The sequence below is a fragment of the Strongylocentrotus purpuratus genome, unplaced genomic scaffold (assembly GCF_000002235.5).
Source record: "Strongylocentrotus purpuratus isolate Spur 01 unplaced genomic scaffold, Spur_5.0 spur5_scaffold_7, whole genome shotgun sequence".
Taxonomy (NCBI): Eukaryota; Metazoa; Echinodermata; class Echinoidea; order Camarodonta; family Strongylocentrotidae; genus Strongylocentrotus; species Strongylocentrotus purpuratus.
This window is the reverse complement of record NW_022145613.1, coordinates 7,470,172-7,486,111: the sequence shown is the minus strand read 5'-3', so window position 1 is coordinate 7,486,111 and position 15,940 is coordinate 7,470,172. Positions and strand designations below refer to the sequence as shown.

The 15,940-nt window shown below is 37.5% G+C and overlaps 3 protein-coding genes across 3 annotated transcripts; 2 read left to right on the top strand and 1 right to left on the bottom strand.

The window, feature by feature from the left end:
* Nucleotides 1–814: 814 nt before the first annotated feature.
* LOC594477 (AT-rich interactive domain-containing protein 1A) lies at nt 815–10,702 on the top strand. Its single transcript, XM_030974423.1, has 9 exons — nt 815–1,108; nt 1,666–1,772; nt 2,381–2,506; nt 2,981–3,119; nt 4,093–4,259; nt 4,766–4,892; nt 5,459–6,134; nt 6,976–7,422; nt 7,716–10,702. Exons 1-9 carry the CDS (start codon nt 1,096–1,098, stop codon nt 7,921–7,923), a joined length of 2,010 nt encoding a protein of 669 aa, XP_030830283.1. The 5' UTR covers nt 815–1,095; the 3' UTR covers nt 7,924–10,702.
* A 2,435-nt stretch (nt 10,703–13,137) lies between these two features.
* On the bottom strand, nt 13,138–13,548 carry LOC373340 (late embryonic histone H3). The gene is given in 1 exon segment (NM_214547.1): nt 13,138–13,548. A coding segment is annotated over 1 exon segment (411 nt).
* A 1,013-nt stretch (nt 13,549–14,561) lies between these two features.
* Nucleotides 14,562–14,873, top strand: LOC373341 (late embryonic histone H4). The gene is given in 1 exon segment (NM_214548.1): nt 14,562–14,873. A coding segment is annotated over 1 exon segment (312 nt).
* Nucleotides 14,874–15,940: the final 1,067 nt, after the last annotated feature.

Below are 15,940 nucleotides of genomic sequence, written 5' to 3'. Positions count from 1 at the left end.
GATTGGACCCCTAAATTAGTGGATGCACATGGTATACCACTCATTCGAAACGAAGCATGATCAACAATCTGATTTTTCAAACATTTCATAGTGCCTATTACTCAGAGTCCACGTTGAAGTATATTAGGAGCGACTTTCGATCGGAAGTTCCTCTAGATAATTATCATGGATTTTATTTCTGTCCTAAGTAACTCTCCCTTTGAGCATGTGTTAAATTGTTTATCCCGAGTAAACATTAGATTCTGGACATCAACATAACTTAGAAAAAATACCTTAGGGTACGTTTATACTCAACTTTGGAGCATATTGATGTTTCTCCGACTCTAAATTTTATGGCTGAAAAGAGCCCCCCCCCCCCTAACAAAATAGGGGTAGATAGAGCGAGAGAGAGAGAGAGAGAGAGAGAGAGAGAGAGATAGAAGAAAAATGGAGAGAAAAGAGAGAGAGAGAGAGAGAGAGAGAGAGAGACTGATATATAAAACTTGAGAGAGGATAAGGGAAATAATGTGAAAAGAAAGTTACATATCTCCAGAAGCACTCTCGGAAGCACTGGCGTATTTATAAATTTACAAGCAAGAACAACCTTTTTATCAAGCAAGAATTAAAAGGCAATGTCAATTATTATTATGGGAATTTTCTCAAAAATCTTCTACTCGGCCGAAACGGTGATCTAGCTGAAGAATATCCAAGTCCGGGATCCAATCCAACTCCCTGATTAGTGATTACAATACATGTACTTTCAAAATTGACGCGCTAGAGTAAGGGGTCTATAGATACAACATACAGTCTAGCAAATTACTTGTGCAATATTCAAAACCAAATCAATTCAGCCTATCGATTTCCTAATATCAGGGTTAGGCTAAAGCATCGCAAATGGAGACCACCGAGGCCAAAGAGATTTAAGGTTATAATTGATCTGAGCATGCGCACATTAGCGTTGCCATAAAACTATTTTCCCTACGCAACGGTACGCGGTTGCGGTTCGACATTCAACTTGATTTTTTTAGAGAGTGATAGATAATTCATTTATGGACCTTGTCAGAATTCAAAGATGAGAACTAAGTGTCCAAAACCTCTGAAAATATCGATGCAACCATGTCGCGGCCAGGTAAGTTGTGTTGAATAAAGTATTTTAACATATTTTATTGAGCTCCACGACGTAAATTTTATTCTTTTCTTTTCCCACATGTGCTAATTCGTGTCATGTTTTGAAAAGCATCTGGATCTAAGATTATTTACTGACACTGATTAAGAATGAATACTATCAAGAAAATAAAGAGGCTGGTTTAAAAGTAACCAGCCTCTTACTTGTCTTGATAGTTGAGACAACCTGCAAAAGGAAAACAATCTACCCCCATACCATTTCTTTATGATTGTTTTTTTAATACAGAAAAGAGTGAAAGTGAAAAAAAATTGAACTAAAAAAAGTAAAATAAAAAATTGTCTAAAGTAGGGCTGATCTGGAAATTGTGTGAATCAATGACATTTTCTACCATTTCCAGATAGACTATTGTAAGTATATGTGCCATAGCCCTAAATAGCTATGGACCTAATAGTAAGACTCTGACTTATGAGTGTGTAAACCCACATCATATTTTCTACTTTCTAGACATGTTTCAACTTCTTAATTTTTGTCTTTGTAATTATTTTCAATCGTACCAATAGGTTCTAGGACTAGGAGAAAAGGTCCTGGTATATCTTCATCCTCAGGAGCATCTACAGACCTTCAGTCTTGTCACACATGTGGGAGAACATTTCTGCCCGATGTTTTGGTAAAACTTCTCTTCTCTTTTTAAAAGTGAAATTATTAGATCTTTCCTTACGATAATCCTGTTGGAAAGGAAATTTGAATTATGAGCATACAAGTCATTATCTATAAAGTACTTGCAAGGTTCATCAGCCTTTTAAATGTTAAAATGAAGTTAACAGGGGTTTTCTGTTACTTGAGGTTTTTCTTATGAAATGATTCAGTCCCAATTAAGTGTTCATATAATCCAACAGGTTTGGAAAATAGATTTCTCATTTGTTTAAATCATAGAACTATTATGTGGGTGGCATGTCAGTCACAAATTGCTCGACATGTGAACACATTAAAGTAAGATGTATCCACATATCTTCTCATCAGTTTGTTAGATACTATTTTTATTATGAGAAATAAATTATAATAGATGTTGAACCCTAAATATTTAAGTCAGAAGAGTCTTTATTTTGGTTTTGTTCATAAGTTTTGCTTCTCGAATAAAATCATCTTTATAACCGAGTTCAACTTTGTGTTTTGGGGAAGAAGATAAGTCTAAATATTTACAGAAATATGCACCTTTTCTTCGTGTTGTTATCATTGTTTAATTGTTGAATCCTAATTGTGTTTTTTCCTGAACAGAAGAGGCATATTCCAATATGTGCCAAAGTGTTCAACTCTAAAAGGAGGGTGTTTGAGTCAGGAAGACAGAGGGTAGCAGGAACTGGAATATCCATCACAAAAATCGTAAAACCTGATAAAATAAAGGTAATTCATGCAGTAAAGATCAAGTTCAATTATTGATCATGCACAATCAGTATATGCACTCATCAGTAGGGCATGTAATATGTTATTTTCTCATTTGAGGACTTGATAGCTAATTATTTTTTTCCTGTATTTTGTATTTCTTTCTTTTTATTGGGCATGGGGACATATCTGTTTATGGATGTATTTTTTTTTTTATTCACTTTTATTTACATGCTCTGGCATACTTATTTATGGTCTTGACTTACAATCAGGAGATTAAAGGCATTGATCTAAATTTGCCAATATCCACCCAGGTGACACAATCTAGAGTAGTAGTAATGAATTGAGCTAATGCACAGTTGAGTGAAGAAGCACATAGTAAATGTGAAATGTTCATTCAGTCCTTAATGATAAATCAATATCCGGGAAAAATATGGTTATGTATTAGATCCTTGTTTGCTTGCTGAGTTTGTTTTGTGACTTTCTTCCAAACAGAAACAAGGTATAAAGAAGACAAACTGGAGAAACAATCATGCAGACTTTGTGAATGCCATCAGGTCAGCAAGGCAAGCCCAGCATGCTATCAACACAGGGCAGCCCCTCCCTCCACCCCCTCCTCCGTCGATCAATCCAGGTGAGGTGCTGATTTGATTATTTCATTGTCTGGACAAAATTTAATACAGCCTCTTCAGCAATCAGCATTTTATATTGGCGAGGCAGCTTTATGGATATTTTCCTTGTACTCAGACCTGATAAAAACCTGATTTAAATCGGTTTCCCGATTTAAAAAAAAAAAAAAAATCCTGATTTTTTTTTTTTCTTCCCGATTTTATTTCCCCCTTATTTTCTCTTTTCTTTCCTATTTTCCCCTATTTTCCCCTATTATTTCCCAATTTTTCTTACTCAAAGGGGGAATGTTGTTAGATGCCATTTTTCCCCCGAATCCTCTTTTTTTTTCTTTTTTTTTTAATTGCTCACTATCACCCCTGCATACTGTGGTCTTATCTGGGGGAGAAGGGTCGTGATTTGTTAGGTTTATTTTCTGTATCTGTGTTTGTATACGAGTCCATTATTCAAACCAGGGAAATTTGATGTAGGAGCAACATACATGCCAACTGTTCAGATTAAAGAGGAACATTCCTCTTTTTGGGAGAAGATAATTATCATTTTAATGCAGGTGTTCCTCTTCCTGTACAAATTTGTCTGTAGTATTGAATAGGAGAGTTAGGATTGTTCCTCTTTTTTTTGAAAATAGCATAATTTGTACAGATTTCTGATTTTCAAATGTTGGCATGTATGGAGCAAAACTTAATTGATTTGTGTATGTTGGTTTAAATCACTAAGCCTAACCATAGTTCCTATCCTGCAGATATTAGCAAGGTATTCTTTTTCCTTTTCTTTTTTTCCTTGTTCTTAAAATTCCTGTATGTTGTACTTCACCCTAGAGTCCTCGCTACTTCTTCGAAAGATACTCTAGACTTTTGCAGTATAGTTGTCCATTTTAAGATATATCTCCACTTAATTAATCAAAACTAGCCGCGGTTTCATTTACAATTCAATGTGAATCAGTGCTTCCTATCTGTATATATTTCTCCCTTCTCATCCAGATTACATACAGTGTCCACACTGTGGACGCCGTTTCAGCCAGACTGCAGCAGCCAGACATATTAACTTCTGTGGGGAGAGAACCAATACGTTTGGTGCACCTGTCAAGCCCCTCAATAAGAGAGCTGCAGCAGACGTCCAGGGGAGTAAAGTGGCCATCAGGAAAGCTGTAAGTCGATCTCTCCGTTATCAAGGCAACTTTATTGCCATTTTGTGCCAAATACAACCACAAATTACATTTTTTTAAATTAAAATGTGTAATCAGACGTTCATGTTTACTGCCATATTTTGATATATAAAATAGTTATTGAAGCCCCCCCCCCCCCATTAGTACATTTGATTACTGTACCTCTTGTTGTGTCTTTAATATATAGCTTAAATCAAGATATAAGTCTCTATTTCGAGTATACATAATGTTCATCACTAAGGAAATGAATCCTCTGTAAAAGAACAGTAGCTTATATTTACATGGGTAAAAATTCTAATAACCAACAACTTTACATCCTGAAATATATATATTAGTATCTATCATAATGCTGAATATAACTAATGTCTTATATGTCTATTCTAAAGTGTAGTATGATTAAAGTTATGTATTGGAAAAATGCAACTGCAAATGATGTATATTGTGAGTTAAATAATGAATAACGGCCAATATTATGTTCCACATTGCAGTATGACAACATTGTAGTAAGACGCAAGCCCTCTACCAACCCCTACGCCTATGCACAAGGTAATGGTGATAATGATGGCGTCAAGGTTTACTCTGCAGCGTTTGGGGGCAGTGGGCCTGATCAACAAGGTGAATATAACTCTACTCCATAACCTGACAAACACAGATAGACAGGGCTAAGGGCACTTTGCGTACCCCCACTATAAAAAGAACCTGAATAACAAAGTTAACTGAACACGAAGTCCAAACCCAGTTTGATTCTAGAAGCCCTCAATAAAACAATTTCATTTAGGGGCTTTCAATTAAACCTGCAACATTCGATTATTTGTCTGTGATACAATAACTTCATGTCAAAAGTAGCTACTTCCCAGATGCTGTCAACTTCCAGTGTCATTTCTAGTTTGCGATTTCCAAGAAGACAATGAGACTGAATGCATATAGTGCAAGGTAAGATTAAAGATGAGGAACACCCAGAACAAGATTGATTGAAGATATTAGAGAGTTATAACTGCATATATGCTCCTTTTCTAAAGCGTATGTTCTTGTGGCTGGTCATCAAGTGTGGCATATTATATGTGAAGAGTTGTATTTGATTTGATTTATCGGAATATAGTGTAATGTTACATTCTCCCTCTATAGAAATGAATCTTGTTAAAACACCCAAATCTAAATCAGTCTCTGTTGATTTCATTCAGCTTCCAAGGTTACTGCCAGACGTAATTCCACCTCACCCAGAAGAAAAATAGCATCTCCCAGACAATCATCTCGTAGGAGTTCGTCATCTCTTGTATCTTTGTCACCAAGGCAACAACCATCACCAAGGCAGCAGCCGTCACCACGACAACAGCCATCACCACGGCAACAAGCATTTTCTGGCCCACAACGGACATCTCCGAGGCTCAAGCAACTTTCCATAGAGCCATCATCATCACCCTTGTCACATCTATCCAGTTCCCCTCGTTTCCAGTCATCCTCGCAGCCTTCCGCGTCCCTATTGCCACAGACTGTATCCATGAAGCATTCCCCTTTACGCTCCCTCCCTCCAGCAACACAGCATCCGTCCTGGCAGCAGCCGTCTGCATTACAGAAGCTGCCCTCTCCTTCTCAAGAGATGACAACGATACAACCCCTGTCCGGCCCATCCAGCCCTCACCACCAGCAGTCCTACTCTCCGTCCTTGGCTGCAGGCCCCTCCTCCTCTCAGATATCCCCTCCTCCTTTTCCAGAAAGAAGCTTCAACTCATTACCACCATGGCAACAGGCCCTAAAGGCCGGCAGCAGCAGATCACCTCCAAAGGCAACACGACTTCCTAATGGACACATCAGGAAGTCAGGATTGATCAAATCAGGAAAACCCAAAGGAAATGTTAGGTATGTCAACCAGTACGCCAGCTAGTTAATATGTGGTCTTGAATATTGGCATTAACAAAAAGTAAAACGTTTACAAAAAGTATTCAAATATACCTTGAATGCTGAAAATGACAAACGAATGATACCTTCCAAAAATACATTTTCATAAAAATAAGTGCTGAGAAATTAGCATAGATAGCCAAAGAGGCCTCAAATCTGTACAATTCTGTGCATGCATATATACAAGTGTGTTGGTGGTTTTAAAAACTTTGGGTATTTTTTATTTTGTTGGTTTATTTAACTAATATCTGCCATGACATTAAATAATTTCAGAATTACGTTTTAAACAGATGAATTTTTTTCTTCAGAATATAAGATTGTCACATTTTGTTTGATAATCTTGTCCCAAAAACCAGACACATATGTATTTGTTAATTTAGCACCACGATCTTAAAGGTAAAGACCAGTATTGGAAACGCCCCAACTTCAAAAAAATGAAATGGAAGCTCTCATTACCAATCATGTGAAAGAATATGTTTTGACTAATACATGATGATAAAAAATTTGCCAGAAAACTGCCTACTAATTGATATATTTGGTAAATTTATTTCTCTCATGGTCTGTGAGAGATATAGGGTAGTCCCATATACATCTTTCTGTGTATAGTGCTTGTAACTTTACGAAGAATGGGCCAAATTTCTTATCATTTTGATGATTCCAGAACCTTGCAGATGCTAGATGCTAGATGATCAACCTTTTCTGATCGATTCCACAACGTTTCTTTCACAATGCAATCGCATGACCATAACTGGTCTTTACCTTTAAACTATCCCCCCCCCCCCCTCCTTCCCCACATTTACAGATTTGCTGATGATGTCCAAGTGAAAACATTTGGTGACACTTTACCGGGACCAGGTGATACAGGAGCGCCCTTTGACCTTGGCGCACCTTCTCAGTCTGCATATGCAATGCCAAACAGAGTTGATGAACAATTGTTATCTAGACATCAGGATCTCATGTCAGTGTTGAAGAAAAACTATGGTGATGATGTAATGCTAGCCACACCCGGCAACCACATGGATGAGATGATGCAGTCCAGGCATCCTGGGCATCCTCCTCCAGATTATAACAGTCTCGGCGGGATGAGTTTCCATGGCAACCAGGGAGGAATGCCTGAATTAACAGCCCAAAGCACAGGGATGCCCAGAAGTTCAACATTGAATGGTCCCCCTTCACATCTCCCGCCATCCTCCATGAGGACATCCTATCAAAATACGTATGGGAGAAATGATCACCAGTCGTATGACAGGTATGTTGAATTCCTGAAGGAATGTGAGAGAAAATCATACTTGTATCTTGTGATTACCTATTTTTATTAGGAAATGGAGATGAAACATGCATATAATATGAGTGACATTTCTCGTTATTTCATCAGCATAACTTGGAATTAGAAAGAAAAAAAAAAAAATTAAATACATTTGCTATGATTATAAGATGGTATACATCCCAGGTTTGCATCATCTCTTCTATGACGTTTGATGATATCACATGAGATGATTAAGTTGGCATGCAAAATGATTGTTGTTTTTTTCCTTCTTTCAGCACAACTCCTTTATCGCACAGCATCCCAACAGGACTATCCCAAGAACCTACCTCCAGCCATTCCGGACCTCCACAGGGGTATGGTAGAAGACCACGCCCAATTGGAGGCTCCCTTCGTGGGTCCGTTCCAACCAGGCCGTCACCCAGTGACTTCAGTAAGCTCTCCATCTCCGGTGGCATGCATGGAGGGGGATTCCCCGGAATGTGAGGTAATTTTGTAGAAGACCACGCCTAAATGGAGGCTCACGTTCTCTGTGGTCCTGTTCCTATTAAGCCATTTCCCAGCATCTTCAGTAAGCTCTCCATCTCTGGTGACATGCATTAAAGAGGGATTCCCCAAAATGTGAGGTGCAGTGGTGCAAGTTTTAGCTCATCAAAGATTGTCAGAGACAACGACCGCTTGCAGAATATCCATTCATAGTTGCCAGTGTTGAACTAGAGGAGAACCACATCATACAGCATTTAAGATGGTATGATTGTAGAAGAGGTATATAAACATTTTATGATTTCTGAGGAAGACCACTATAGTGGTCTTCCTCAAAAATCATTAAAATGTTTATATTCCCTATTGATCCTTGTTAAGGGCTCACTATGTAGTCACAAAAACAAAAACAATAGGCAAGTAACAAACTGCACGAAAATGATGATTAAACGGACCGAGAAATGCTAAACGGTTTGATGAATGCGATCGTTTAACCATCGGTTAAACATTTTGACTCAGGCTTACTCTGTACCGACCCATACTCCACTCCTGAAGTCAATTGGTGCATGGAAGTTTAAGATTACTTACTGAGGAATAGTAGACATCTTGTATTTGACAGAGCATAATCTTTTCTGGGTAATAGAAGACCAGTTTTTTTATGAAAGTAACGTTATACCAAACTTTGAATTTATTGTACATTATCTTTGTCTTTCCACCACTAGCTATGCAAGTCACATGACAATTTTCATTACCGGTACATCATTTATGTTATACACATCATTAGAAATATCAAAGTGGACTGGTATCGTATCAATTAGAAATTTGGTAATAGATCCAAATTCATTTCTATATGAATTTGGTAACGTCCAGAATTAAAACATGATAATTTTACAAAGAAGGTTTGTTTCAATTATCCATGTTGAAAATCAATGTTTAAATCTCTGCTTTGGACTAAAATTAAATGATTACATGTTGCTTGCCCATTGGACATGAAGATATTAATACTCTACACTTATCAACATTTAAAGTGTACTAGTCACAAAAAAAGTATTTTATTCTGTTGGTTAGAGGTTTCATGTCATAATACTACCGTAAATTCAAAATATGAGCTTCAATGTTACTTCTATTAAGAGATTTTGCAAGTTTAAATACACTCTTAATCAATATGCAAAAGCCACTTCTGAGTAGACCATCTAACTCACCCATACACGAGCGCATAAAATACGTGCCTCTCCTATTTGACACTTTTCAGTAAATGAAACAATATGCCTTTGATTTATTTATGTATCAAATACAGGGTTTTATATCAACCTCAATGCCTGGATATGCAAACACTAAATAAAAATATATAATTGTGTAGTACTTTTTTTTTTCTTTTTCGTGTTCATATTTTTGTGAAAAAGCCATTTAAGTGATAACCTTCATGCTAGTATTACTATCTTTTATTATTCCGAGATGTGTCATTGCTTTATTAAATATTGTGTGTCCAAAGCAGTAATATATAAATATTTATAAATTGTATAATCTTAAATATATTTTTACAAAGTCTTATGGACAATTTCTGCTGCAGAAGTTCATCAAATTACTATTACACTGACAGCTGACTGGTTGTGAGCATACTGAAAAAAATAGTATTTATGATTTAATTCAAATATTGATAAGATATATATATATATATATATATATAACAAATATCTATAAAGATCTGTAAGTGTTAATATTCTTATTATAATTTCATAATAAATAGTGTGCTCTGATTACATGATACACTACTTCTGACCAAAAAAAATAATGTTGGACATCTAGTGGACACTTTTATTTACATATTTATGGTATTCCTTTTTGCTATTTTGTTAAAGGAGGCATTAATTATGATAGAGTTTACGTAATACGAAATCATCTTGATTTTTATGTCAGAATTTCTACACCTTGAAATATAAATATATTTATTATTGTAAATTGTGAAATACAATATATATGTATATTATTTTAAGTTATATTGTTTTTACGATATATGTTGTAAATCAATGATATATGAAATGTGTTTTGATGTGCCTTTATGCTATAGGATTAGCTGATTTTACCCCCAGATTTTACCTCTTGACCAATGGAGGCATTATTATGTGATTTCACACAGGATGAATATATGTATAATTCTTAAAAATTCATATGTTTAAGTTTCAGAGAGCTGTTTAGGCCTGGTTAGGTTTAGCTTTAGGGTTAAGGTGGCAATTGGGTTTTAGGTTAGCCTGGTTAGGTTCAGGTTTAGGGTTAGGGTTAGGTATAGTGTTGGTTAAAATCTCCTGGTTTGAAGTGAAGAATTTGGTTAGTGTAGGAGCAATTGTTGCAGGAGCAAGTGTTGTACAACCTTCTTTCAACATTTGTGCCTTTTATTTTTCACAAAGTGGAAATGACAAAATTTGCCTAACTATGATAGTTTATTACCTAACTCTTTAATTGGGTACAAAACTATTGGAATATCATTCTGTTGGAATATAGTCCATGCAATGCAAAAGTTTTTTAATTTATTTATTTCTGATGCTGCCTATGTTGAAATGCCCATTTCTAAATGTTGTTGTTGGTTTTCTCATTTTATATAATTGATACATTTGCCTTTGTTGTCTATATTGAGTCGTGTACACTTTGTATTGTCCAGTGGAAGATAATATTGGACATTTTTTATCTTCTTGGAGGGAATATTGTTGATTTATCAGAGGTTCATTCACACACACAGTGTTATATTACATTTTGGTGTGGACATGTCGGGTGTCCCAAAGGGGGGGGGGGGGGGGGGGGAATGTAGGATTTCATCCATGTTGCATTGGTTTCCTACATAGGGGTTACATCTTGCATATATTTGATTTGATTTTGATTTGATTTTCTTCTGCATTCATGTAAACATACAGTTTTTCGATAACAATAATAATATAAAGTACAATCAGTATTTTTCTGACAATGAATCATAAATAAGCAAATACATATATATAAATTGTTATTTTCAAAAACGAAATGATAAACTGTCATAAATACTAAATTTCCTCAAACATGATAGTTATACGTGGAAATGTTTTAAAGAATTACAGAACGATTGAAGATAAATGTAATGCAGGAAGTATAAAACACAGTAGACTGTCAATAGAAATTGTAAATCTTTAGTTCTGTATATAATTTTTGATATGTGATCTAGCATTTGTTTTGTTCTTTTTAGTGTTTTTTTACAAGCTATTAGTATTATTGAATATTTGCCTTGTAGATTATGTATAAATAACCTGTTTCTTGCCAATTGATGCTGAATTAAAGCCAGGTTAAGAAAATATGTATGTGGAGAGGTACATGTAACATATTAGTTATTGATGAAACTTGAAACTTTTACTTAAATTAATGTAGTCCTGCTGTTAGCAGCGTGAATCATTAAATTGAATGCTTATATCTAGCATTGGTTGTATTGGTAGGTTAAAAGTCAGATTAAACGTTCAAAATTGATCGTTATTTTATGAATAATTTGAGGGAAGAGTATCTCGAACGAGAATTATGAAGTAAACTTGAAGTGTTTCACAGCATGAAACTGTCATGATCACCTGTCCTCAATCTACTGGTTGTACAGAAGTCACCTCCTGGATTTGCCCCAGATTACAAATTAATGTAACACCCTCGGACTCTATACCTCTCGGATCGAAGCCTACCTAAAGGGATTCCAGGGTCCAAATGATGACATTTATGAAACCTTTGTCGATAGGCCCTGTCATATTTTACCAGAGTTCACTGAATTTGCTTTTGGTGGGTTTCGTTAAATTTATTATTTGTAGTACTATAGGTCTAGTAGTAGTACAATATACAAAAATAATTTATTTTTCCATACTTGATTGAATGAATTCCGCGAATTTTATATGAAAATTCAGCAACATTTGTATTTAATATTAAGCTGATTTAGAAATACATGTAAAAAAAAACTTAAAATAGACCTAGACTATTCGAGTTCTAGAAATGTAACATGACATTATTCATTCAACGATGCATTGCTTTTGCAGCTGAATAAATTCAGTATAGACTCCATTATTGTCATGCGTTGTTTCATTTTCTTTTCTGTCTTCACTTCACAACTTTGTTTAAATATTTGATTATCTTTGTTATTCTCCACTGAGAAATATACTGGATAAATTCATTCTCTTGAATCCCAATTTATTTTTTATTTGGTTTGTTGAATACCAGGGAGGTGAGACACCTGACCTTCCTGGTCAAAGTTGATATTTTTTGTTGGAAGTTGTAGGGGGGGGGGGGGTAATCTAGATCTAGACCTATGAGCATTTGATTTGACAGTGAGTTTTTTGTGTCCATGACCATTTTTTTAATTTTTTTTAATGTAGACCTAGTTAAAGATAAAGTTGAGTTCTGGTAGATCTAATGCGATTGCATTGTGAAAGAAACGACGTGACATCGATCAGAAAAGGTTGATCATCTAGATCTATTGGGTATTGCCATTGGTGTGTTACGTGTGTAATATAGGCCTACGGTTCTGGAAAAAAATCAAAATAAGAATTTTGCCCAGCCTTGGTAAAGTTACAAGCACTGTCTGTAGGCCTAGCTAGCTAGGTCGACTACACTAGACAGAAATAACCATCTGATTTGGGTCATTTCTTTAATAAAACTGACATTTGTTGACATTCCCCAATATAATCGGAGGTCTAGTGGAGCCAGACGTAGTCTCTGTAACAACCGACGACTAGAGAGACTGAAGTTTTCGGTCTAGGTCTACACAGGAATAGCCTAGACCGTATGTAGGATGGGCCTAGATCTAACTTCTATAAAGCCTAGACCTCTACACGAACATGCATGATGCGGCATGCTGTTACATCATGCCTTATTTGAATAAGAAGCCTTTTGAACATGTTGAAGGCATTTGAGAAGCCATGCTTTTCAGGGAACATTTTTATCTGATTTGCTTCCACACTCACTAGAATCTACATAGATCTAGACCTAGGCCTAGACTAAGAACAATGGGAACACTCACAAATTATTTTTTACCTCTTCCCAGAACTCCTAGACCCTATTCTCTGTTTTAGTTTAAGTAGACTCTAGATCTAGAATCTAGATCTAGACTAGATCTAGACCTGAATGATGATAGGCCTAGATCTAGATCTACGGAGAGTTTAGAATTTGATCTTTCTTGGAAATGTGGTGGCTCTAAAAAGAGCCGTTGGTTTTAGATGTCAAGCTGACAATCTAAGCACGCTCGCCACGGATGCGGCGGGCCAGCTGGATGTCCTTTGGCATGATGGTAACACGCTTGGCGTGGATGGCGCAAAGGTTGGTGTCCTCGAAAAGACCGACCAAGTAGGCTTCGCTGGCCTCCTGAAGAGCCATGACGGCAGAGCTCTGGAAACGGAGCTCGGTCTTGAAGTCCTGAGCGATCTCACGGACCAGACGCTGGAAGGGGAGCTTGCGGATGAGCAGCTCGGTACTCTTCTGGTAGCGACGGATCTCACGGAGAGCGACGGTACCGGGCCTGTAACGATGGGGCTTCTTGACTCCGCCGGTGGCTGGGGCGGACTTGCGAGCTGCCTTGGTGGCCAGCTGCTTGCGAGGAGCCTTTCCTCCGGTGGACTTGCGAGCGGTCTGCTTGGTACGGGCCATTTTGATTTGCTGAATGTGATATCAACTGATGATTCAAAAATCCCGCACTCGTATTTATATCAAAATTGTACGAAGATGATTGGTTAGTCGTGCGACAAGCAGTGATTGGCCATTCGCTATATCAAGCACAGTATGTGATTGGGTACTGTACGCTTTCCTAATATATTCATGATTTCTTCGGGCCTCGTCGTGTGATTTTGTACATGGTCATTGTAGTAAACGTTATAAGATTATGAAATATTAAACTTAATTACATCCTAAATTGCATCGTTATCGCTGTAAAGTAGTATTCGTAATTGTATTACAGAAATTTATACGCTAATACGTAATATTCGTTAGGTTTTAAGAGAAGAAAGGTCGTACTGGATTGGATTTTCGAGATCGCTGTAAAAATGAATAATTCATTAACAAACCGGCTTTCCTGTCGTCGACATTTTGGCTTTTTGAGAAGTATGTTATCATTTATCAATAACAGCATCCATCAAAATTGAAAATGAAATGATCGATATTGAATAGAAAATGATATGGACTATTTTTTCACCAAACAAAAGTAGAAATTGAAAGAATATTTCCACGTTGTTTTCTATTTTGGCGAGCAAACGACTTCAAGGAGTCCTGATGAATTATTCATAAGGTGCTGGCGACCTGTTGTAAACGATTTTGGTCAAGTAAAATACATTCATGTTCTCTTGTCTACTGTGCAATATGTAAACTAATACGCTTAAATACTGTATTGAGATGAATTAAAGTGTTTAAATAGTATTTGATAACCGGAACTCTGTTCTTGAATTTTTTATACCGATTTGAGTAAAGAATTTGTTCATAACGAACGTGCGATAGTTTATGCAAATATTGCATCGACGAAGCGACGAGATTTTAGTCCCCTTGACCGTAGGCGGCTCACTCTCAATAGAAATTATTTAGTACACTCGCGTCCGCAAAGGAGTTATATATACCCGCCGAAACTCACTTTTCAGTACAGATTTCTTCAATCGTCAAATCTACAAGTCAATATGTCTGGACGTGGTAAAGGAGGAAAAGGACTCGGAAAGGGAGGCGCCAAGCGTCATCGCAAGGTTTTGCGTGATAACATCCAGGGAATCACCAAGCCCGCCATTCGCCGTCTTGCCCGACGTGGAGGTGTCAAGCGTATCAGCGGTCTCATCTACGAAGAGACCCGTGGGGTCCTCAAGGTCTTCCTTGAGAACGTCATCCGTGATGCCGTCACTTACTGCGAGCACGCCAAGAGAAAGACCGTCACTGCCATGGACGTCGTCTACGCTCTGAAGCGCCAAGGACGTACCCTGTACGGATTCGGCGGTTAAGAAGGAAATACCTCTTAACTCGGCATATCAAACGGCTCTTTTTAGAGCCACCAAATATCCAAGAAAGAATCAATAAGAATCTCTAACTAAGTTTGACAGCACATGATCTAGAGTCTAGTCTAGTCTGAATGAAGTGTGTGTGGTGACCAAAGTATGCGGGGCTTCTGAAAGTATTAATTCGAAAGTCTAAGTTAGAGTCTAAAACTAGATCTAGGTCTAGAGTCTAGAGTCTAGACTACTCTGGAGAGTGATAAGAAATGATCTGTGATTTCCAGGCCTGATAATTACCCAAATTTCCCCAATGTTCTCACTCGTAAGGCAGGGAACCTGTTACATGCCATTTTTTTAAACAAAAGGGGGGGGGGGGGGGTGATTGAGGGAAGGAACAAAAAATTAGTGCTCACTAACAGTAACCCCTGGATTTCTCATTCTCAAAATAGGCCTAGGAATAGGATAACTAAGTTACCCCCTAGGCCTAGCCTAGTTGTCCGGGGGGTAAGTGTCCCATGGGGTGGTCGTCGTAGGGGGTAGTTGACCGGGGGTGGATGTCCAGGGGGTAGGTGTCCTAGAACTATATACCTTTATAAGATCTAGAGGATCTATACCAGTGGCGGATCCAGGGGGGGGGGGGGGGGCTTGAGAAAAGTCATGTAAAATCACGCGATTTTTACCTTTTGGGGGGGTTGGGCCCCCACCGAGCGACTTTTCGGCCGGCGCGATTTTCAAATTTTCGGGAGCAAAAAAAAAAAAGTTGGGCCCCCTCCCCTAAGAAATCCTGGATCCGCGCCTGATCTATACTATAGTCTAGGTGGATGCAGCGCTCTGTTGGGGGGGGGGGGGGTTAAGGGAGTCCCAGTGCCCCCTCACCTTTTTTTTTAAGTACCCCGAAAGTGCCCCTCCCCCTTTAATTCGGAAAACTACCTCTTATTTACTTCGGAAAATATCCCTTCAGATCTATAATAGTAGTAGGTCTCCTGATAAGTGCCCATTTTCCTTTCTGGAAAGTCCGCGCCCGATATATTATTGTCACTTTAATCTTTATATAGATCTACCTATGAATAGCCAGT

Bases quoted from the DNA above. Each gene is read 5' to 3' on its own strand.
- LOC594477 (XM_030974423.1), top strand. The intron at 1,773-2,380 runs GTAAAACTTCTC...TTTCCTGAACAG, and splicing joins CATTTCTGCCCGATGTTTTG to AAGAGGCATATTCCAATATG. The intron at 7,423-7,715 runs GTATGTTGAATT...TCCTTCTTTCAG, and splicing joins GATCACCAGTCGTATGACAG to CACAACTCCTTTATCGCACA.